Genomic DNA, 25,306 nt, shown 5'->3' with positions numbered 1-25,306 from the left:
AGGAAAGTCTTGTGTTTTGCCTGTGAAAGAGACAACAAGAGGGGAGGATTTATTCAAGTCTTTCACTGAGTTTGCTGAAGAAAAAAAATCTACCAATGGATAACCTTATTTCATTGTGTACTGATGGTGCTCCGTGCATGGTGGGGAAAAACAGAGGATTTGTAGGGCTTCTTCGTGAACATGAAAAGAGACCCATCCTAAGTTTTCACTGCATCCTACATCAGGAGGCGCTTTGTGCTCAGATGTGTGGCGAGCAGCTGGTGAGGTGATGTCGCTGGTCATTTGGGTGGTCAACTTTATTGTTGCCTGAGCTTTAAATGATCGCCAGTTTAAAACACTGCTGGATGAAGTTGGGAATAATTATCCTGGTCTGCTTCTGCATAGCAGTGTGCGTTGGTTGTCAAGAGGGAAGGTGCTTAGCTGTTTCGTGGCTTGTCTGAGCGAAATCCAGACTTTTCTTGAAATTAAAAACGTTGAGCATCCTGAGTTAGCTAACACTGAGTGGCTCCTGAAGTTCTACTGTCTCGTGGACATGACTGAACATCTGAACCAGCTCAGTGTGAGAACGCAAGGCATTGGAAATACAGTCTTATCCCTTCAACAAGCACTGTTTGCATTTGAAAACAAGCTGGAACTCTTCATCGCTGCTGACTTGAAACAAGTCATTTACTACACTTTGAAAAACTGGGAGAGTTTAAAGATGCATGCACAACTAGTGACCCTGCTCAACGTCAATTTTCTTGATCTTTTCTAAGAACCAGCTCTTTGTTGTATTGATTTTTTTCTCTAGCTTTTCTGTTCTTTATTTCATTTATTTCTGCTCTAATTTTTATTATTTCCTTTCTTCTGCTGGTTTTGGGTTGCCTTTGTTATTTTTCTAGTTCCTTAAGATGTGATGTTAAGTTGTTTATTTGGGTTCTCTCTTGGTTTTTCATATAAGCCTGTAATGATTTGAACTTTCGTCTTATTACCACTTTCACTCGCTACATCCCAGAGATTCTACTATGTCGTGTTGTTGTTTTTCTGTATATATCTTTTTTTTTTTTTTTTTACATAGAGTTAGAGAGAGGGATAGATAGGGACAGACAGACAGGAACAGAGAGAGATGAGAAGCATCAATCATTAGTTTTTCGTTGCAACACCTTAGTTGTTCATTGATTGTTTTCTCATATGTGCCTTGACCGTGGGGCTACAGCATACCGAGTAACCCCTTGCTGAAGCCAGCGACCTTGGGTCCAAGCTGGTGAGCTTTGCTCAAACCAGATGAGCCCACACTCAAGCTGTAGACCTCGGGGTCTTAAACCTGGGTCCTCCGCATCCCAGTCCAACACTCTATCCATTGTGCCACCACCTGATCAGGCTGTATATATTTTTTGATCTCTGCTTTTATTTCTTTTTTGACCCAGTCATTTTTTAGAAGTATGTTGTTTAATTTTCACATTTTTGTGGGTTTCTTTACTTCTTTTTTGCAGTTGAATTCTAGTTTCAAAGCCTTATGATCAGAGAATATGTTTGGTATTAATGTCAGTCGGTCTGAATTGATTGATGATAGTTTTGTGGCCCAGCATATGGTCTATTCTTGAGAATGTTCCATGTACAATGGAGAAAAATGTATACTCTGACATTCTGGAATGAAATGTTTTGTAGATGTCTATTATGTCCATTTGTTCTAGTGTTTCATTTAAGGCCAATATTTCTTTATTGATTTTGTGTTTGGATGAACGAAAGCCATCGATGGTGTATTGAATAAAATGATTTGCTTTTAGGTGTTGGTTGTCTAAGAGTTATGATGAGAGGATTAAGAGGAAAACGGAAAAATGGGGGGACAAATTAAAAAATTACTATTGTATTTAGTGGAACAAGAACTAGATAATATGGAGAGCCAGGGATGGGAGCACTGCTAGTGAGTTAAAAAGGTGAAGTAAAAACCCCCCAAAATGCCACAAACATAAGTTTGAGTCCCAGATAAGATAATTTGTTTGTTATTGAGGTTTGAATGAGAGGAGATGTAAAGGAGAAAGGAAGAAACTAATATAGAGGGAGAAAAGAAAGAGAGAGAAAAAAAGAGGGAACCACTAAAAGAAGAAAAAAGAAAGAGAGAGAGAGAGAGAGTTAAGGGTTTTGGAGTGCAACCCTCATAGAGAGAAAGGAAGAGAAGAGAAAAGATAATGGGAGATGTAACACTTATGGGTAGTGTAGTTCAAGGAGAGGAGAGAATAAGACCGGTAGAGAGTTAATCGGCCAAATTGGAGGAGGAAAAAAAAAGTATCAAGAATGAAGATAAGAGAAACAAACGAACAAATATAATAAAATGGGATAGGTTATAAAGTCTGCAGATTATTCTTGATTTTGAGAGGTTATCTTCTTGCTTTTTCTTTTCTCTCCCTCTTCCTGGTCGGTGACTCTGTACCCCGGGTTTTGCCCCTTTGCCACGCTCAGGTGGAGGTTTGCAGTTGATAAGTCTCTATGGCAATGTCATGTATTGTGCTTTAGTCTCGTTGGCAGTCGAGGCTATTAGCATTTATAGGCTCCGACAGTGAGAGAGTCCGTGTTCCTGGAGCCTTTCTCCTAGTCTTTCCTTCCTCAATTAGTAGCCTGATAATCCAGCTATGGGGTTGCTGCTGCCTCTGCCTGGATAGTAAGAGGCTCAAAGAGCTGGCAACTCCCCACTCTATTTCCACTCAGCACAGGGCTCTGGGTAAGGCTCAGTCAGTCAGAGCTGCTAGCATAATCAGGCAGGCTTTCCGGCCATTCAAAGACCTCTGGCTCTGCCACTCTGTCCGGTAACACAAGCGGGCGCCCACTTCCGGGGCGCTTGGAGGAAACTCTCACTCACTGGCTGCATGCGCAGACCAGGATATCCAGCCAGCAGTCTCATGCTCTGAGTGAAACCCCCAACCGCAGGGAAAAGTTGCAGCGTTGGAATTGATTCTTGCTCCGTCCCCGTGCGCGGCTTTTGCAAGGCGCTGGGGCGGCCCGAGATTCCGCTTTGGCCCACACAAAGGCCCCTGACTCTGCCCCTCTGTGCGATAACACGGGCGCGCACTGCCGAGGCACTCGGAGGAATCGCTCACTCCTTATCTGCGCGCGCAAACCAGGATATGAGGCCGGCCGCGTTTCCCTCTGAGTGAAACACCCTCCAGTACGGAAAATCTCCACCGTTGGAATTAGTTCTCACTCCCTCCCGTGCGTGGCTTTCCCAGGGCGCTGGGGCTGCCCAGAGACTCTGCCCTCGGCCCACAGAAAGGCCTCTGACCCTGCCTCTCCGTGGGGCAACACGGGCACCCACTTCCGGGGCTTAGGAAGAAATCTCTCGCCCACTAACTGCGCACCAACCAGGAGACCGGGTAAAATGTCCGCGCCGCTTGTCTTTCTTCGTTTGGGTTTGGCGCGAGTGTTAGCTTGTATTGCCCGGGTTGCCACAGGATCAGATTTTCCTTGGCTTGGATCTCCGTGCCACAGCCTGGTTCGGCCGTTTGTGTCGCGGCCTGGATGTATTCACCCCCTTTGCCCGCCTCAGTTTCTATATTCACAGTTACCAGAGAAAGCCGCCCTGTTTAGGTTAGTGAGGAAGGCGGAGCATTTCTTACTCCCTATTTCCTTCGGGGTTTGGTTATATATTTAGCCAATTTTTCACTCAATCATACCTTTGGGTGTATTGCGAAGCATCTGGAAGCTCCAAGTATAGGTTTTTCTGTTTCTGGTTGAAGATCTTGTTGAGTTTTGGCGGAGATTTATCGGTATCGCTTCCTACCCCGCCATTACTCTGACGTCATCTCCGATGGTGTATTGAGATCTCCAAGTATGATTGTATTTTTGTCAGTTTGTATTTTTAGATCAGTTATTAGATGTCTTACACATATGTTCCCTGGTTTGGTGCGTATATATTAAGAAGTATTATGTGTTCTTGATAAATGTTTCCTTTACCATTATGAAATGACCATCTTTGTCTCTGGTTACCTTTGTTGTCTTATAGTCTGCATTGTCAGACATGAGTATGGCTACATCTGCTTTTCTTTGGTTAGTATTTGCTTGTAGAATTGTTTTCCAACCTTTCCTTTGGTCTATTTTTATCCTTGTAGCTTAGATATGTCTCTTGAAGGCAGCATACAGTTGGGTTTTGCTTCTTGATCCAATCTGCTACTCTGTGCCTCTTTATTGGTGAGTTCAATCCATTTACATTTAATGTAATTATTGATACTTGAGGATTTCCTACTGCCATTTTATATACTGCTTTCTGATAGTTCTGAATCTTGTTTGGTTCTTCTTTACTGTCATTTGTTTTTGTTTGGTGGAATTCCATACTTCTATCCTCTGTTTCTTCTTTTTTCTTCTTTTTTTCTGTATTTTTCTGAAGTTGGAAATGGGGAGGCAGTAAGACTCCCGCATGAGCCCCACTGGGATCCACCTGGCACGCCCACCAGGGGGCGATGGGGCGTCGCTCTGCTGCAACCAGAGCCATTTTAGTGCCTGAGGCAGAGGCCACGGAGCCATCCTCAGCGCCCCGGCAAACTTTGCTCCAATGGAGCCTTGGCTGCGGGAGGGGAAGAGAGAGACAGAGAGGAAGGAGAGGGGGAGGGGTGGAGAAGCAGATGGGCGCCCCTCCTGTGTGCCCTGGCCGGGAATTGAACCTGGGACTTCTGTACGCCAGGCCGACGCTCTACCACTGAGCCAACCGGCCAGGGCCTTTTTTTTTTTAAACTATGTTTCAGTGGCATTTTCAGGAGTGGTTGTTACCATTAGGCTATTAAAAGAAAAATTATCATATTTATTAGAGTCCATTATTTCATGAGGGCTTCTGTACTCCAGCCTCCCTTGCTGATCTTTATCCTCTCCCCTTTTATGTTATTGTAGTCACAGGTTATCCTTGTTTTGATTGTGGTCTTATTGGAGCTTTTACTTGTAGTTTTGTTTTGTTCTTTGTATCTGGTTGGATAACCCCCTTTAGTATTTCCTGTAGTGGGAGTTTTCTGGTGATAAATTCCTCAGCTTCTGTATGTCTATAAATGTTTTCATTTCCCCTTCATATTTTAAGGATAGCTTTGATGGATATAGTATTCTTGCCTGGTAGTTCCTCTCTTTCAATACTTTAAATGTTGGGGTCCACTCTGTTCTGGCTTATAAAGTTTCTGCTGAGAAATCTGATTATAGCCTAATGGGCCTTCCTTTTTATGTTATATTTTTCTTTTCCCTGACTGCTTTGAGGATTCTTTCATTGTCATTGATTTTTGATAATTTCATTATGATGTGCCTTGGAGTAGGTCTGTTTGGGTTGAGGTAACTCAGTGTTCTGTTTGCTTCTTGGATTCGAGGCTGTTTCCACAGGCTTTGTAAGTTCTCATTGATTATTTGTTTCAATATGTTCTCCGTTTCCTTTTCCCTCTCTTCTATTATAGCCATTATTCTTATATTGCTCTTTCTGATGGAGTCAGACAATTCTTGTAGAACTTTCTCATTTTTTAAAAATATTTGAGTCTCTTTCTTCTCTCTGTAGTATCTCTGATTACCTGTCTTCAGTGTCATTAATTCTCTCCTCTCTCTGGCCTGTTCTATTAGCTAAGCTGGTTACCTCATATTTTAGTTCATGTATTTAGTTTTTCTCCTATTGTTTCTTTTTTTAGTTTCAATTTCCTTGGTGATTGAAGTATTCTTTTTGTTCATTAAGTTGTTTTTAGAGCTCACTAAACTGCCTTTCATTGTTTTCTTGTATCTTACTGAGTGTTTTTAGATCTTCAAGTTTGAATTCTCTGTCATTTAGCTCCAAGGTGGTTTCCATGTAATTGAGATTTGTTTTTTCTGGAGATTTTTTTTATCATCTATCTGAGCTACATCTCTGTCTTGTATATTCATATTTTATTTCTTTTTTCCCGATGGCATTTGAGAGTGGTGTTAATAACACTAGCAGGAGACAACTAAAAAAAAATAAAATAAAACGGAAAAAATACAGTGAAAAAATGAGAAGTCTATAAATAATGATAATTAGAACAAAAATTACAGATAACAAGAAGCAAAAACTGAGGAAAAATGAAAAAAAGAATAAATGAAGTAAAAAACAAGCGAAATTCCAAAAAAAGTAGTATGAGTCTAAAATATAATAATTTGCTGAAATATGTTGTTCTGGTGAGAGGAAATAAAGACGAAGAAAAGTAAAGAGAAAAAAGTAAAAGAAAGTTTCAGAAATTAAACCTTGCAAAAAAACAAGAATAAAAATATAACAACTAAGGATAATGAAATTCAGATAGGTAAAAGGAAAGAAAAAAATGAGAAAAAGCAAAAAAATATTTTTGTTTCTAGTTTTGAGAGGTAAAATTCCTTTTTTTGGCAGGTGACACTGAACAAGATTTGCCTCTGCGAGATTCTTTTTTTTTTTTTTTTTTTTGTATATTTTGGAAGCTGGAAACAGGGAGAGACAGACAGACTCCCACATGCGCCCGACCGGGATCCACCCGGCACGCCCACCAGGGGGCAATGCTCTGCCCACCAGGGGGCGATGCTCTGCCCCTTCTGGGGGGGGGGGTGTCGCTCTGTTGCGACCAGAGCCACTCTAGCGCCTGGGGCAGAGGCCAAGGAGGCAACCCCAGCGCCCGGGCCATCTTTGCCATCTTTGCTCCAATGGAGCCTCGGCTGCGGGAGGGGAAGAGAGAGAGACAGAGAGGAAGGAGAGGGGGAGGGGTGGAGAAGCAGATGGGTGCTTCTCCTGTGTGCCCTGGCCGGGAATTGAACCTGGGACTTCTGCATGCCAGGCCGACGCTCTACCACTGAGCCAAACGGCCAGGGCCACCTCTGCGAGATTCTTAGGCAGAGTTCTGCTGAAGCCTAGCTGTTGTAATGATGTAAGCAGGGCCACAGTAGTGTTGGTAGGAGGGGCTTGTTGCTAGGGTTTACAATTTTTGGTTCTAATAATGGCCGTCTCAGATTCTTTAGGGTCCTCTGGCGCTCCTCCCAGAGGAGCAGGGTATCAAGTGCCTGGCATCCCTGCCTCTCATAGGAGAGAGCAGTCTGGAGTCTCAGCTGAGGGAGATCCACCATCACCACTGTTCACACAGCAAGGGGAGCATTGCGGACGGGGAGGCTGAGGTGACAGCCTGGGCCCTCCTCTGCTAGCACTCAGCGTGCAGTCCTGGGCAGGGCAGGGGCTGCACTTATGTCGGAGCTTTGGGAGCAGGTGGGGTACAGGTCACAGATCAAGTGCGCTTCTTGCCACAGAGGCCAAACTCATCCTGCATTCCAGTGGGCTCCAACGCGCCTCTGTGCCAGGCAGGCTAAACTCCGCTGGCAGCTGGAAGGTGCCTCCACGCCCTGGGGCCAATCTCCATGGGCTATTTGCGCACAGAAGTGGGCTGCAGGCTTTGTGCGCACCCAGCGCCCACTATCTCAATCGGTGCATCAGATATGGGGAACTGGCCCTGCACCTGGTCTTGGTTGCGGGCCTTATTTCAGCTCCTTCCCCTCATTCTCTCTTCTCCTGGCTTTGAAACAAAGCCCTTTCTGAAGGTGTTTCCCCTCTCCTTCTTCCATGAGTGGATTCTATCTTTGGCCTGCCTTCTTGAACAGTCATACCTTTGTCTATCTGGTGTGTGTATATTTCAGGTTCATCTGGAGTTTTTTCTCTGCTTATAGTTGTAGAATTTGTTGAAACTTCAAGGGGAGAGATCGGGAATATCTCTCACGCTGCCGTTTCTCTGACGTCCCGCTTCCAAACTTGAATTATATTCTTTAATTTGAATCTCATTTATTTGAAAAATTAATTTGACCTCATTGAAATACTTTATTTTTGAAGAAGTGATTTATTGAGCAGGTTATGTGCATAAACAATGTTACTGATTAATTTGCTTAGTAAAACAAGCTGTTTCAAATAGTGCAAGCCATCTTTGCATTAACACTTCTTTTTTTAAGGATTTTATTGCATCTAAAATGTTTTACATGGCTTATAGGACTGAATAAAATGTGAAATAGAACAGTTAGTGATAAACAACTGAATATCAACTACGTAAGGAAAGGAAACATTATCAGATTCTAGAGATGAGCTGATTACAGCTGTAAGGCATTGAATGTGGTTCTTAGATTTCCTAGCAGTTAAAGTGAAAAGAGAAACAGTTTGTTAGGTTACATTTTTTCAGTGTCTTTGTAAAAAAAGTATACTTTTTTGTTGTTGTTAAAACACTTTGATTTTAAATACAGTCACAATTTGTATGTATTTATGTTCATATGTTATCTAATATCTTTTTCTTAGGAACATCATTGTGATAGACCTTGGAGAAAAGTAGAAAAATAGTTGATTAGAATGTTTGCTGGATCTGTTCTTTCTAAAATGAAATGTCTACATGATCGAAATGTTTTTTTCATATATCTGTAAATTGCATCACCATTTTCCAGGTTGCTAATATGTGCAACTTTCACCTATGACAATGTGATAGAAAAAGATGAAGGGATGTATGGTGTCCCATATTCACCTCAAGCTCCAAGTATCCTGACATAAATTTATCTTTCTTTTAAAAGATTTTATTTATTATTTTAGAGAGGATAGAGAGAGAAGTGGGGGCGGGTAACAGGAAGCATCAACTCCCACTTGCTTCATAGCTGCTGTAGTTGCTTCTTATACATGTCCTGACTGGCAAGCCCAGAGTTTGAATCAGTGACCTCAGCATTCCAGGTCAATCCTTTATCCACTGTGCTACTACTGGTTTGGCTAAATTTATCTTTATCTATCACATTGTCTTTAGCTTCTTGTTACCCCGCACTGGTACTTTCCATTTCATTAACATTGAACCAGCAATCACCTTCTGAGAGGCCTGTGCCTTTGCTAATAAGATTATCATTACTATGCTACCTTCCCATCAGTCTTATACTTGAAAATTTCTACTTTTCCATCCCTATCAGGTATAGGAGTTTTTTCTTTTAATTTTTTTTAAAAAATTTATTGTGTTGACATGGTTTCAAGTGTCCCACTCAATATAACTCCCTCAGCCCCCCCACACCGTGCCCTACATGCAAAGTCTCTTTCCATTTCCATTTCCCCACCTTTGCCACTCATCCCCCTCCCATGATCCCCCTTTCCTCTGGGACTTGCTACCCTGTTTTCTGTATCTATGTATTATGTATATGTATTTAGTTAATCCCTTCACTTTCTTTGATCCTATCCTCTCTTCATCCTTCTCTCTGACAGCTGTCTGTTCCTTGTGATGCTGTCTCTGTTTCCATTTTGTTCCTCAGTTTGGTAATGAGTCGCTTTAATAAATGATGTTGGGAAAATTGGACAGGTACATGCAAAAACAGTGAAACTAGACTACCATCTTACACTAGTCACAAAAACAAACTCAAAATGGATAAAAGACTTAAATGTAAGACACGAAACCATAAAAATCTTGGTAAATATAGGAGCTTTTTCTACACTACTTATTTACTTCTAGTAATTATTATAATGTAATTGTTTATTTGCATTCCTATATTTTCATACCTTCCTGGTGGCAGAGTTATATCTTTTTATGTTCTTATCAGTAGACTCAGCACAGTGCCTGGCATATAATAGATACTCAATGAATATTATGTAATGCATGAATGAATATATTAGGTATGAGGAAAGCAAAGTCACTTTTTTGTGAGAAACTTCCTTTCACTTGACAATAGGAGAAAAAAAGACTTAAAGTCAGCATTCTCATCAGAAAGAAACATTGAGTTGTTTTTAGTACCTGTGCAAAAAATAAAAATTGGTCAAAAATCTGAAGTCTACACTGTAAAATATTATATAAAAACCATGGAAAACTAAGCACAGGATATTGACTGAAAAATGTTTATGGCATTATGGCAGAGGTTATCATCATCTCCATTATTGAAAGCACTCCTCATGGCCCTTATATAACATCTGATTTATTAGAACACTTGTGTCAGATGAGCCTAACAACATGTTAGTTTTAAAGTGTACCCCCGTGCTCCATATTTAACAGAATGAACTGACCCATAGAAAGACATAGAGAAGAAGGTTATGTGAAGACAGAATGAAACACCAGGTTTGTGACTCTTAATTGATCACAGCAACCACAGGAGACTAATAAAAAACTTTTGGTGATTTGGCTGTTTGTTCCTCAAGATGAGTTTGAGAATTAAAATTCTCAATTTGTTAAATTGAATGATAATATTGTTAGTATTTTTTTTTATTGGGTTGCTTTGAATCTGTAGATCTAATTTAGAGAAGATCAACATCTGTAGAATATCTATTATTTCTATCCCAAGGAGTTTTTTTTTATTTATTTATGCTTTCCTTAATGTTTATAAATTAAAATTTTATGTTTTTCTCTTAGAAAGATTTGCATATCTTCATAGTCAAGATCAGTTACATTAAAAAAAGATCACTTTTGTTTCCTACAAAAGGAATATATGTGACTATTTCTTAAATGGTGATTTAGGGCTGTTGCTAGGTAGCTCAGTTGGTTAGAACAGTGGTCGGCAAACTCATCAGTCAACAGAGCCAAATAACAACAGTACAACGATTGAAATTTCTTTTGAGAGCCAAATTTTTTAAGCTTAAACTATATAGGTAGGTACATTGTTATTAACTTAATTAGGGTACTCCTAAGCTGGCCTTTGTGCCTGCACGTGGTATTTTGTGGAAGAGCCACACTCAAGGGGCAAAAGAGCCGCATGTGGCTCGTGAACCATGGTTTGCCGACCACTGGGTTAGAACATCATTGCAATATGCCAAGGTGCTGCAGGTTCAATCCCTGGTCAAGAATCAAATGAGCTGTTGTCTGGCTAGGGCAAGCTGATATATTTTAAATATTAGAATAGGGAAGGCCAATCTTAGAACTCACAACAAAGTTAGAAATTATCACTACAGTGATTGATAAACTCGCCTATATAAATATTTTAAATTTCTAATAGTACACATTGCTGGTGGAATGTAAATTAGAGGGCAGTGTGACTAAGTATCAAAATTTAAAATGTATATATATGCACACCTTTAGACACCACTATTTCCATTTCTTAGCATTCTGAGGATGTAAGTGGATAAGTATAGGATTTGTGCACTGTTTAGAATAGTGAAAAATTTGAACCAACTTAAATACTCATTAGTTGAGGATTCATTTCAGAATTTAAATGCCTTTTTACAGTTGATTATTCTCAGCAATCATTAGCGTTCTATTAATTATAGAATAAATAGGTTGACATTTTCACATGAACACAAAGGAGCATTTCACTTATAGTTTTCATCTTTAAGAAGTTTTTAAGGAGCTTGACCGGTGGTGGCACAGTGAATAAAGCCTCAGACTTGGAAGCGGAGGACCCAGTTTCAAAACCCTGAGGTTGCTGGATTGAGTGCAGGCTCATCTGGTTTGAGCCAGGCTCAGCAGCTTGAGCCCAAGGTCACTGGCTTGAGCAAGGGGTCACCCGCTCTGCTGTAACCCTCCAGTCAAGGCACATATGAAAAAGCAATCAGTGAACAACTAAGGTGCCACAACGAAGAATTGATGCTTCTCATCTCTCTCCCTTCCTTCCTTTCTGTCCCTATCTGTCCCTCTCTCTGTCACAAAAAAAGAAGTTTTTAAGGAGTGAATATTTTTATAGAAGCAGCTGTCATATATTGATAATAATAGCTAATATTTTTGACCACTTTTATGTAGGTGGCCCTGGACCAAGTGTTTTACGTATGTTACCTGACTTAATCCTTGCAACAGCCCAGTGTGGTAAATAGTAACTAAGAAATTACCAAGGAAATTTGAGTGTTAAATAGCTAGTAAGTAGGAAGAATAGTGGAAAAAGTCAGAGTATCTGGGTACTGATCTCAGCTGTATTATTTATTTAACACTTTTATAGATAATTTACCTGTCTATAAGATTAAACTAATTGTACTTCATATATTGTTAGAAGATTACATGAAAAAATGTATTTGAAGCACAGAATTTATAGAAGAATTTAAAACATTTGAATTTTAATTGTGACCTTAATGGAGATAAAATCGAATCAGAGCTATTATGACCTATTCAAAGTCAAGTAAAAAATGTATTCTTTTTCTTTTAATTTATTAGGATGACACTGGTTAACAAAATTATACAGGTTGCAGGTGTACAATTCCAAAACACATCATCTGTACATTGTATTTTGTGTTCACCACCCCAAGTCACCTCTCTGTCCCTCATATGTTATCACTCCTATTACCTTCTCTACACCTCTCCTCTCCTGCCATCACCATACTGTTGTCCCTGTCCATTAATTTTTTCTTTTTTGCTCAAACTCTCGACCCACCTTCACCCAGCCCCCTCCCCCAGACAAATGTCTGCCTGTTCTCTATGAGCCTGTTTCTGTTTTGCTTGTTAGTTTATTTTGTTCATTAGATTGCACATATGAGTGAAATTATGATACTTGTCTTTCTTTCTCTGCCTGGCTTATTTCACTTAGCATAATAATCTCCAGGTCCATCTAAATTGTCACAAAAAGTAAGAATTCCTTCTTTTTCACTGCTGAGTATTATTCCATTGTGTAAATGTACCATGGTTTTTGTTGTTTTTTTGTTTTTTTTATTTTGAGAGAGAGAGGAAGAGACATTGATCTGTTACTATATGTGGCCTGACCAGGAATTGAACTGGCAACCTCTGCATTGGGCAGTACTTTAACCAACTGACCTATCTGGCCAGAGAAATCACAACTTTTTTATCCACTTATCTACTGATGGACACTTGGGCTGCTTCCAGATCTTGGCTATTGTAAATAACGTTGCAATGAACATAGGGATGTGTATATTCTTTCAAATTAATATTTCAGGTTTCTTCAGATAAATTTCCAGAAGTGGAATCATTGGGTCATAAGGCAGTTGCATTTTAAATTGTTTTGAGGTAAATCCACACCATTTTTGCAACAATGGCTTCATCAAATCTGCATTCCCAAAAACAGTGCACAAGGGTTCCCTTTTCTCCACAGCCTCGCTAACACTCTGTTGATTTATTGGTGATAGCCAGTCTGACAGGTGTGAGGTGGTATTTCATTGTAGTTTTAATTTGCATTTCTCTAATTAGTGATATTGAGCATCTTTTCATATGTCTGTTGGCCATCTGCATATCCTCTTGGAAGAAATCTCTATTCAGGTCCTTTGCTCATTTTGTGTGTGTGTGTGTGTGTGTGTGTGTAACAGAGACAGAGAGAGGGACATAGGGACAGACAGACTGGAAGGGAGAGAGATGAGAAGCATCAACTTATAGCTGCGGCACCTTAGTTGTTCATTGATTGCTTTCTCATATGTGCCTTAGGCTCAAACTGATGAGCCTTGCTCAAACCAGATGAGCCTGCACTCAAGCCAGCGACCTCAGAGTTTCGAACCTGGGTCCTCCACGTCCCAGTCCGACGCTCTATCCGCTGTGCCACCGCCTGGTCAGGCCCTTTGCTCATTTTTTTAATTGGATTTTTTGTTTGTTTGTTTTTGGTGTTGAGTTATAGAAGTCCTTTATAGATTTTTGGATAATAACCCCTTCTCAGATGTATTGGTGAGTATGTTCTACCATTCAGTGGGTTTTCTTTTAATTTTGTTGGTGGTTTCCTTTACTCTGCAAAAACATTTTAGCTGGATGTAGCCCTGTTTGTTTGTATTTTTTCTTTTGTTTCCTTTGAGGAGATATATAAGAAAAAAAAATATCTACAAGAAATATGATGAGATGTTACTGCCTATGTTTTTTTCTAGGATATTTGGTTTCAAGTCATTTAAAATTTTAATGCATTTTGAGTTTATTGTTGTGTACAGTGTAAGAAGGTGGCCTAGTTTCACTTTTGTTTTTTTGCATCTATCCTTCCAATATCCCCAACAGCTTTTATTGAATAAACTATATTTACTCATATGTTTGCCTCCTTTGTCAAATATTAATTGACTATAAAGGTTTGCATTTACTTCTGGCCTCTTTTGTGTTACATCAATCTGTATGTATGTTTTTATGCCAGTACTATGCTGTTTTATTACTGTGGGTTTGTAGTATAGTTTGAGATCAAGTAGTGTGATTCCTCCAACTTTGTTCTTTTTCTCAAGATTGCTATTGCTATTTAGGGTCTTCTGTGGTTACGTATAAATTTTTCCCCCTAAAATTTATTGATTGATTCTAGAAAGAAAGAGGAAGGGGGTGAGAGGAAGCATTCATTTTGTTGTTCCACTTAGTTGTGTGTTCATTGGTTACTTTTCATATGTGCCCTGACTGGGGTTTGAACCTACAACCTTGGTGTTTGGGAGCAATGCTCCAACAAACTAGGCTAGTCGGCCAGGGTGTAAATATTTGAAATATTTGTTTTAGTTCTGTGAAATAACCTTTGGCTTCATGATAGGAATTTTGTTGCATCTATGGAGGGCTTTGAGTAGTATATACATTAATGATGCTAATTCTTCTGTTCATGAACATGGTATATGCTTTCATTTATTTGTTTCTTCAGTTTTTTTCCTTCAGTATTTTATAATATTCTGTCAACAGGTCTTTCACATTCTTTGTTACATTTTTAATTTTTTAATTTTATTTTATTGATTTCAGCAGGAGAGAAAAGAAAAGAGAGAGGAACATCAAGCTGTTCCTGTATGTGCCCTGACCAGGGATTGAATCGACAACCTCTGAGCTTTGGGATGATGCTCCAACCAACCAAGCTATCTGGCCAGGGCCATCCTTTGTTATATTTATTCCTAGGTATTTTATTATTTTTTTAGTTACTGTGAATGAGATTGTTTACATAGATTCCCTTTTTTAATAGGTCATTATTGGTGTGTAAAAATGCAGCTGAGCCCTGGCCAGGTAGCTTGCTTAGTTAGTGTGTCATTCTGATAGCCAAAGTTGTGGGTTTGATCCTCAGTCAGGGCACATATAAGAATTAACCAATGGCCCTGGCCGAGTAGCTCAGTTGGTGGGAGTGTTGTCTTGATATGCCAGGTTTGCAAGTTTCTCTGGTCAGAGAACAAATGAGAAACAACTAATGAATGCCTACATACGTGGAATAAGAAATTGATACTTCTCTCTTGCATTCATGCTCTCTCTCTTTTTTTCTCATAAAATCAATAAGTAATGAATAAATAAATGCTGATTTCTGGATATTTATTTTGTATCCTGCCACTTTACTGAATTTATTGATCAGTTCTAGTAGTTTTGTGATTGAATTTTTAGGGTTCTATGTATACAGTATGTCATCTGCAAATAATGACAGTTTTACTTTTTTCTTAATATTTTTTTTCCTGCATTTTTTCTGAAGTTAGAAGTAGGGAGACAAACATACTCCTGCATGCACCTGACCAGGATCCACCTGGCATGCCCACCAGGGGGTGATGCTCCGCCCAGAAGGGGTGTTGCTCTGTTGCAGCCAGAGCCATTCTAGTGTCTGAGGTGGAGGCCATGGAGCCATCCTCAGCGCCCGGGCCAACTTTGCTCCATTGGAAAATTGGCTGCAGGAGGGGAAGAGGGAGATGGAGAGGAAGGAGATAGGGAAGGATGAAGAAGCAGATGGTTGCTTCTTCTGTGTGCCCTGGCTGGAAATCGAACCCAGGACTTCTACATGCCAGGCCAACGCTCTACTGCTGAGCCAAATGGCCAGGGCTACTTTTTTCTTTCCAATCTACATGTCTTGGTCTGATTGTTGTGGCTAGTACTTCCAGTAATATATTGTATAAGAGTTGTGAATACATTCTATAAAAGTTGTAAAAGCAGAAGTTCCTGTCTTGTTCCCGATCTTAAGGGAAACGCTTGTAGTTTTTGCCCATTGAATATGATGTTGGCTGTGGGTTTGCATTACATTGAGGTGTAATGCCTCTTTTACCACTTTACTGAGAGTTTTGTTTTTGTAATCATAAATGGGTACTGGATTTTATCAAATGCTTTTTCTACATCTATTGATATGATCATGTTGTTTTATCTTTCATTTTGTTTATGTGATGTATCACGTTTATTGATTTGCAGATACTGTATTAACCTTGCATCCCCAGAATAAATCCCACTTGATCACTGCATATGATTTTTTTTACTGTATTGCTGGATCTGGCTTGTTAATATTTTGTTGAGGATCTAGTATCAGGGATATTGGTCATGTCTTCATCTGGTTTTGGAATTAGGATAATGCTGGCCTCATAAGATGAACTTGAGAATCTTCCCTACTCAAATTTTTTGGAATAGTTTGAGAAGGGTAGGTGTTATTTCTTTTTTGAATGTTTCTTTTATGATTTTATTTATTTGGTTCCTTCCTCTTTTTTCTTTTTCCTTTTTTTGGGAGTCTGGTTAAATGTTTGTCAGTCTTGTTTATCTTTTCAAAGAACTAGCTTTTGGTTTCACTGGTCATTTGTCATATGTATTTTTTTTAAAGATTTTATTTATTGATTTTAGAGAGAGTAGAGAGAGGGAGAAAAGGAGGTGTGGAAGCATCAGCTCTCATAGTAGCTGCTTCTTGTATGTGCCTTAACCCAGCAAGCTTGGTGCTTCCAGCCAGCGACCTCAGCATTTCAGGTCAACACTTTATCCTCTCTGCCACCTCAAGTCAGGTCATTTGTTATTTTTTAGACATTTTATTTATTTTTGCTCTGATCTTGATTGTTTTCTTCCTTCTGCTCACTTTGGGTTTTGTTTTTGTTCAGTAAAAATTTATTCTGAAGAAATAAATTGAGTATAAACCCTTGACTAATTTTCTTGATGATCAGATTCTGTACTTTATTCTCATTCTTTAACTATATATTTTTAAAAGGTAAAATTAGAGAAAAAATAATTTAGAAGTTACATTTTAGGAAAACAAAGGAGAATTGAAAGAATGAAATGAAATAAAATTTATTATTGGTATTTTAAATAATAACAAAGATCCTTAAATCATGTCACTTAGCAACATTACACTTTCCCTCCCACCCAAAACTAAAGTAAAAAGCTGGTGAAAAGAGTGCTTCCTCAGCATATGTGTGCTTTCCTATACCAACAAGGTATTTTCCGACTCCAGCAGGGTGTCTAAGATTTTAATTCAAGTCTGACACTCTCTCCCAGGAGATAAAATCAGAATCCACAGGTAACCAGCTCAGTCCCTCAGCGGTGCCTTCCACTTCAGATACCAGTTGCAATCCCAGGTTGTTTCCTTTGCTTCTGACTGACCTGCTACAAATGAGAGACTCCAGCAAGCCCCTCCTTGATTAATTTGTTAGAATGTCTTACAGAACTCAGGAAAACCTATTTTTTTTTAATTTATTCATTTTTAGAAAGGAGAGAGAGGGGGAGAGAGAGAAAAGGGGGAGGAGCAGGAAGTATCAACTCCCATATATGCCTTGACCAGGCAAGCCCAGGGTTTCGAACTGGCGACCTCAGCATTTCCAGGTCGACGCTTTATCCACTGCGCCACCACAGGTCAGGCAGGAAAACCTATTTACTCACCAGATTGCCAGTTTATTACAAAGGTACAAACCAACAGTGAATGAAGATACTTCTGTGGTGTATTTTGGTGCCTGCTCGGCATGGTGACACACAGAAGTGGTCTGTTTCCCCAATGTGGAAGCTGTCTAAAATTAGGGCAGAGGAACTATCCTTTTGGTTTTAATGAAGGCTTCAATATATTGTGATTGACCAAATCATTGGCCACTGGTGATTAAACTCAATCACCAGCCTCTTCATGTCCCCTGAGTTGGGGCATGGAACTGAAATTCTAGCCCTCTGTAATCATAAGGTTGACTGCATTGGCAGCCAGCCTCCTGGTGCTTATTAACATAACAAAAACCCTTAATATATTCAACACTTAGGAAATTTCAAGGGTTTTAGGAGTTCTATGCTAGAAATGAGGACAGAGAGCAAATATATATATATAGATATATATATATATCTTGTTGACTGAGCATAAATTAATTAGGAGGCATCGGTAAAATTAATTGACAAAGTTTTTATTCGAGGATCTTAACATTTGCAAATTGTTAAACACTACCAGGTAACATTCAGAGTTGCAAAGAGACCAGAAAAGTTGAGAGTTCTAATAACCAAAAGTACTGTCTCTTTAAGAAGCATCCAAACCTGTAAGGATTTTTATGAGTTTATTTGAGCCAAACTGACTACAATTGCCATAAAGCAAAATGTCAGTGGATTGAGAAAAGCTCCAGGAAAGGGCAGATTTGCATTAGACTAAAAGGAAAAGATATAAGAAGGTTACATGAAATCCATCGGTGGTAGATTAGGGAGGCAAGAAAAAGCAAAGTGGGGAAATCTCTGGGATTGGATAAAAAGTAAAAGAAATATGCCTGGCCGGGGGGGGGGGGGAGGGGGGGGATGGTGCAGTGAATATAGCGTCAGCCGGGGATGCTGAGGTCCCAGGTTTGGAACCCCAAGGTCCCCAGCTTGAACGCAGGGTTGCCGGCTTTGAGCGTGGGATCATAGATGTGATTCCCATGGTCTCTGGCTTGAGCCCAAAGGTCACTGGCTTGAAATCCAAGGTCACTGGCTTGGCTGGAGCTCCTGGTTAAGGCACATATGAGAAGCAATCAGTCAACAACTATAGTGCCACAACTACGAGTTGATGCTTCTCATCTCTTGTCCTTCCTCTCTCTCTCTCTCTCTCTCTCTCTCTCTTTCTCTTTCTCTCTCTCGCTAAAAAATAAAATAAAGTAAAAGGTATAGACACATACTCCTTTTATATTTGTGGGTATATGATAGTTAACAGTTATCAATAAACATGATAACAGTAACAATGATGAGGGGTTCTGTGGTCTCCTGCTCTGGTGAGAGATTATGCCATGAGGGTCTGGAAAAAGAAAGTTACCCTGACATTCAAAAGGTGTGTTATCTTAGATGCAAAAGACTATAGACAGGCTCAATAAAGGTAAAGAGTGACCTTTGTCAAGAAACATACTGGCCTAGAACTTGACTACCTGCCATGACTAGCTTTTAGGAAATTTTAATTTCAGACCATCCTATGTGGATACTTTCAGTCTCTTAAGTTTGTAAGGCCTGCTATGTAGGTCTCCCCTGCGCTGTTGAATTTAGTATGTGGCCCCTTTTTCTTCCACAGTACATTCTTGGGAAAAATCAGTCCTGCATTTTTAGCCACTGGATTGGTAATGTTGTAGATGTCTGAAGGCTGAGCGTCAGCCTCAGGTGCTAAGGATAGCTCGGTTGATTCAAATATCAACCCTAGATGGGGGTTGCTAGGTAGATCCCAGTTGAAGCACATGCAAGTTTCTGTCTCACTATCTCTCCTCCTTTTATTTGGAAAAAAGAAAAAAGAAAACCGGTAACTTTTGCTTTTTCAGATGGTTCTCTAACCAACCAAGCTATCTAGCCAGGGCCATTGGTTGATTCTTTTATGTGCTATGACTGGATATTAACCCACAACTTTGGCATATCTGTACGACACTCCAACCAATTTACCTGGCCACTTCCATATTTACTTGGTGTGGGGCAAAGCAATGTATTTCAAGTATGAAACAAGTGAGTTAGGTTTGCTTGCTTGTATTTTGCCTAATTGGTGCTTGGCGTGGGACAGCCTCCTGTGTGCGGTCTATGGAAGGCTGCCATGCTTGCCCACAGGGCGGCAGATTGCAAATTGTGGATTGCCTTCCTGCTTGGGAAGGACCTTGTTAGCTATTGTTTGCCGGAGGTTTTTTTCCCCCCAGCCTGTTTACCTGGAGAGTCCAGAGAGAGAGAGGGAGTGTTGAGGGACTTGGGAACCTTGAGATTTCAGCCTGGCCTGTTTGGCTGGGGAGTGCTGAGTCTGGTGGAGGCCTGTGAGTCCACTGAGTCCAGAGAGAGAAAGGGAAGCAGTCTTCCCTGCCTGTTTGCTCGTCTGCCCTTATGAGACTCTAATAAACGGAATGGCCTTCTATTTTCTGGCTCCACTGTTCCTTTACCATCTACCTGAATCCAATGAGAGCCTGCATGGCCACAGCAGTGGCCACCGGCCTTACACCTGGCCAGTTCCTTTGGTTTATTCCTGTCTGCAGCCAAAGCTTGAACCCACAGCCTTGGCAAATCCAGACGATGCTCTAACCAGCTGAGCTACCTGGCCAGGGCTCTCCTCAGTTCTTGAACATTCTTACTTGAGTTCTTCTGAGGGTTATCTATAGAATTTATATATTTCTTCAGGCATTGACACATACCTGAAAAGTTCAAAAATTTAAGTCCTCAGGCTAAAGTAAAATAAAATCTATTATTCATGATGTTTCAGCTGATTTACATAATTTTGTTAGCTTGGCTATGGTGACTTTATTTTGTTTCTTCACTCTTAATCACAATAACACAGCTAGTAAGTGGAATGTTTGTGTTACTAGAAATTTGTTGCCATTATTCAAATTCTTTTAAATCAGTCGCTTCAAGGTTCCCAGTCATCCTTCTTGTTCCATCAGTTGTCCTTAGAGGCTTCTAGAGGCAAGTTGTTTATTACTATAAGCCACTTCTTGTAAACCTGACATAACTTATAAATGCTTTAAAAACTTATAAATACTTCCATTTATTTCTTTAAAAATCTGAAAATGATGGATCATAGCAGTCATTTTATAACTATGTAGAAAAAAATAAGTAACTGTATAGAGCACTTGGCTAAGTTTTGGACAATTGCTAAGGAGTAAAGGAGTTGATGGAATGATAAAAGAATTATGTCAAATATGAAACATGTTATTAGTATAAAAGAGAAGGATTGGATCTAACCATGTTTGCAGATAGGTTCATGGGGCGAGAATTGTTTCATCTTCCTCTCTAGGATCTGTTGTTGTTTCTGCTGTTTCTGTTTGCTTTTGTAGCTTGTATTTTTTTTTTAAATGACTTTCTTGAACTCACTCTGTGGAATCTGTCTTTTCTCCTACGTGACCACTGAATTATTTATATTACTTGTCCAACTTAATGGTCACCTAATGATTGGACAGAGACTTTCTTAAAAGGAAATTTGTGTGTGTGTGTGAAAGAGAGAGAGAGGGACAGACAGGGACAGACAAATAGGATGGGAGAGAGATGAGAAGCATCAACTCATAGCTGCAACACTTTAGTTGTTCATTGATTGCTTTCTCAAATGTATCTTGACTGGGGGGCTCTAGCTGAACTAGTGACTCCCTACTCAAGCCAGTGACCCCATACTCAAGCTGGTGACCTCGGGATTTCGAACCTGGGACCTCAGTGTCCCAGATCGACACTATCCACTGTACCACCATGCAGTTAGGCAGGGCTGGAAGTCTTGTACAAGGCTCCTGGTCTTTGCCAAAGGGCTCTGTGTATATTAGGACATCGTTGCTGGTGCAAAATGGGTTCTTCCATGGAATCAAAAGAAAAGCATTAGGATTGAGCAATTGTGGGAAGGTTTATTGGAGCAAAACAAAGAACTGTCTGCAGGTGTCCAGTGTCTCATCCACAACCACATGGCTCAGTTCCATCCTGCTGTAGAATTCTAGCCCCTGGGGCCACATAAGCCCATACCGGTGCCTATCAGGCCCAGCGGGATCAGGACCTAGAGATGCAGAACTTCTCTCTGTCTCATTTCTTCATCTGCACATCCACTGCCAAGACTGCACTTGGGCCACAATTGGTGCTGACTTGGGCCTGTGCTCATGTGGCTGCTAAGCCCACACAGCTGCTATGGAGAGAGTGTGCACATGAAAGAGCAATTGAACGACCTTGGGCCTTTGTTAAGCTCTATGTTATCTTAGGCTTTCTTTCAAACTAACCAATTTCTTTCCTGGCTCTTTGCTTCTGCTGGGCCCTCCCTGTGTGCTATTTTCGTTTCTACTACCAACTTGGCCAGCAATTTCCCCTTTACTGGTTCTTTCTCCCCTGTAATCTGTGGAAACTGATGGATTGTTCTTTGGGTAGATTGGAGAGTTTACCAGCTTGGGGATTAAGTCCCTTTGTCAGACAATGTGGCTGTATCTTTGGGTTTCTGAAGCTGTAACTTCTAGATTTAATCAGGTTTAGGCTTAGCCAGTTTTGTTCTCTTCTCCTTTGTTCACATCTAACTAGCTTACTGCCTACTGTAATATCATCAGTGTTCAAGTAGTTTACAATTCTGTCTTTGCTTTCACATTTTTCTTTTTTCCCCCATCGATAGAAAAAGAAAGGGAGAGGAGAGAGATGGGGTGGGGGGCAGGGGGAGGGAGACACAGAGAGAGAAACATCAACTCATTCCACTTAATTGTTTCATTTAGCTGTGTACTCACCTATTGCTTCTTATATGTGCCCGGTCATGACCCCGTAGCTAAACCGCAACCTCCGTGAGCTCGGATGACACTCGATCCATGGAGCCACCTGGCAAGAGCCACATCTCTCTTATGTAGAGCCCCAGGGTCAGCTAGTGGTGAAAGCTTAGCTCCATCTCCAGTCTTTCCTGTGTGTGCTTGCAGCCCTACACATACTTACGGCCTCATATATTTTTATTAGTGTGTCTGAGCTTGTCGAAGTTCCCTATGGATAGCTCATTCCCAGCTTTTCCTTTTAAGGTTTTTGCTTAGCTTGTTGTTTACCTCCTCAGTGATTGCTGCCTTAGGTTGCTGTGATATTAAACAATTGCTACTAATTGTTTTCTAAATGTTCCCAGGGAAAAAGTTGTTGGACTGTGTGAGCTCTGAGTTAAGTCAAGACAAGCGTTGCAAGTGAATTTTCTCAGGAGCAGATAGATAAGTTAAATAATGACAGTTCTCTTAGAATGAAGCTTTCAAGAGTCTCATTCCAGTTCTGACTACTCCAGTGACTGATAGTGATTGTGATTGTGAGCTGTTGGTTTTCAAAGCTACTGTGGAGATGGGAGGGGGGATGGGAGTTGTAAGTTTGAAATGCCACAGAGCTCATTGTTTCTATTGAGATTCATCCATTTTTTTTTAATAAAAGTTCTTGATTGTTACAAACTTTGGTTACCCAAAGTATTTCCCCATGTATAAAATGCTCCCATGTATAAGACGCATCTTAATTTTGAAAAAATGTATTACATAAAATTATTGAACTCAAGTTTTATTCATCATAAAATTCATACAACTCTGTATCACTGTCAAAATTCCCATCCATTAGCTTGTCCTCATCTGTGTCTGATGGTGAATCACTGTCGTCATATATTGCTTCGTCCTCAGTTCTATCTATGGCAGGGGTCCCCAAACTACAGCCCACGGGCCGCATGCGGCCCCCGAGGCCATTTATCTGGCCCCCGCCGCACTTCCGGAAGGGGCACCTCTTTCATTGGTGGTCAGTGAGAGGAGCACATTGACCATCTCATTAGCCAAAAGCAGGCCCATAGTTCCCAATGAAATACTGGTCAGTTTGTTGATTTAAATTTACTTGTTCTTACTACGACTCCTCGAAGTCCCAGCGATCGGCTTTGCAGCTGTCCCTGGACTCCAGCCACCACTTGAGCTCGCCATGGATCCCAACTGCTCCTGCGCCGCCGATGGCTCCTGCACCTGTGCCGGCTCCTGCAAATGCAAAGAATGCAAATGCACCTCCTGTAAGAAAAGCTGCTGCTCCTGCTGCCCCGCGGGCTGTGCCAAGTGTGCCCAGGGCTGCATCTGCAAAGGGGCATCAGACAAGTGCAGCTGCTGTGCGTGATGTGGGGGAGAGCCGCTCCCAGATGTAAATAGAGCAACCTGTGCAAACCTGTAAATTTTTTTTTGTATAACCCTGACCCGTTTGCTACATTTCCTTTGCTTTTTCTATAAAATACGTGAATGATAATAAAAAGTTTTTGGCTAAATTTACTTGTTCTTTATTTTAAATATTGTATTTGTTCCCATTTTGTTTTTTTACTTTAAGATATGTGCAGTGTGCATAGGGATTTGTTCATAGTTTTTTTTAGAGTCCGGCCCTCCAACGGTCTGAGGGACAGTGAACTGGCCCCTGTGTAAAGAGTTTGGGGACCCCTGATCTATGGCATTTGAAATGCCACAACCACTATATGGACACACCCAGTTTTTAGACCACAAATTTTTCTAAATAAGGTGTGTCTTAATGCATGAGGAAACATGGTAATTTCCAGACTTCTGAAAAATTTTACTTTTACTGGTTTTTTTTGTTTTTTTTTTTTTTTTTTTTAGTGGCTTCTATGGAGGAGAAGATTTTTGAAGTTCTTTATTCCATCAAACTTTATGATATTACAGGGGATCCTTGGGTCACGATAGTCTTGACATACGATGTTTCGAGTATACAACCCTCCCATGAAAACTTTAAAAACTTGAGACATGAGTGTTTCAGCTTACACCATTAGCATCGTACTTATGGACTACATGGGCAAACTAGTTTGGTTGCACGTGGTGGAAGAATATGCAGTAACGTGGCATGTGAGAGTGAAGGAGTTGGCATCCCTCAGTATGTTTACCTACCCCAGGGGTTGGGAACCTATGGCTCATGAGCCAGATGTGGCTCTTTTGATGGCTGCATCTGGCTCGCAGACAAATCTTTACTAAAAGAAATAATAACTTTAAAAATATAGAACATTCTCATGTATTACAATCAATTCATTTCCTACTGCTCATGTTCATGGTTGCGGGTGGCTGGAGCCAATCACAGCCGTCCTCTGGGACAACAAATTTTTATTGGATAATGCGTAAGGTACACGGGTCATTGTGAGGTCAGGAAGTAAACTTCCCTCCTTTTAATCAAGTAGTCAGCTAGCTAATTGCAGAAACCCTTTTGATGAAGAAGATGGCTAAAAGAAAAAAAGATGAGTATCATACTTTTTAGCAGGAATGGACAGAGGAATTCGCCTTTGTGGAGAGAGCAGGTTCTGCAGTGTGTCTAATATGCAATGATAAAATTGCATCGATGAAACGGTCAAATATAAAGCGGCACATCGACACACGTCATACTACATTTGCATTGAAATATCCAGCGGGGGACAGCAGGAAAGCATGTCAGAGCTACTGTGCAGAATGCAAGCTAGTCAGAAGCAACTCTGTGTTTGGATCCAACAAGGTGACTGGAATTCGGCTAGCTTTGTTTGTGCTTAGCAATTGTAAGAAACAGAAAGCCATTCACAGATGGGGAATATGCCAAAACATTCATGCTTGATGTTGCCAATGAACTTTTTGACGACTTTTCGGATAAAGACAAGATAATCAAATGAATAAAAGACATGCCTCTGTTGGCAAGAACTGTTCACAATCGTACCATCATGATGGCAAACCAAATTGAGGCAACACAAGTGAAGGACATAAATGCAGCACCATTCTTTTCTCTCACTTTGGATGAGTCAATGGACGTAAGCCATTTATCCCAGTTCAGCGTGATTGCAAGGTATGCTGTCGGTGACATTCTATGTGAGGAAAGTCTTGTGTTTTGCCTATGAAAGAGACAACAAGAGGGGAGGATTTATTCAAGTCTTTCACTGAGTTCACTAAAGAAAAAAATCTACTGCTGGATAACCTTATTTCATTGTGTACTGATGGTGC

General features: G+C 40.5%; 2 protein-coding genes across 6 annotated transcripts in view; both read left to right on the top strand.

Moving 5' to 3' along the window:
- The window catches only part of RALGAPA1 (Ral GTPase activating protein catalytic subunit alpha 1), a 262,025-nt gene that overhangs the window by 26,174 nt on the left and 210,545 nt on the right, over positions 1-25,306 (top strand). The window lies entirely within an intron of this gene.
- Positions 23,219-23,610, top strand: LOC136376024 (metallothionein-2). The gene has a single exon (XM_066341785.1). The coding sequence runs from the start codon at positions 23,283-23,285 to the stop codon at positions 23,466-23,468; it is 186 nt and encodes a 61-aa protein (XP_066197882.1). The 5' UTR covers positions 23,219-23,282; the 3' UTR covers positions 23,469-23,610.

Source organism: Saccopteryx leptura, chromosome 6 (genome assembly GCF_036850995.1).
Source record: "Saccopteryx leptura isolate mSacLep1 chromosome 6, mSacLep1_pri_phased_curated, whole genome shotgun sequence".
In the NCBI taxonomy this organism is placed as follows: Eukaryota; Metazoa; Chordata; class Mammalia; order Chiroptera; family Emballonuridae; genus Saccopteryx; species Saccopteryx leptura.
The sequence above is the reverse complement of the archived record's forward strand: the minus strand, read 5'-3'. Positions and strand labels throughout refer to the sequence as shown.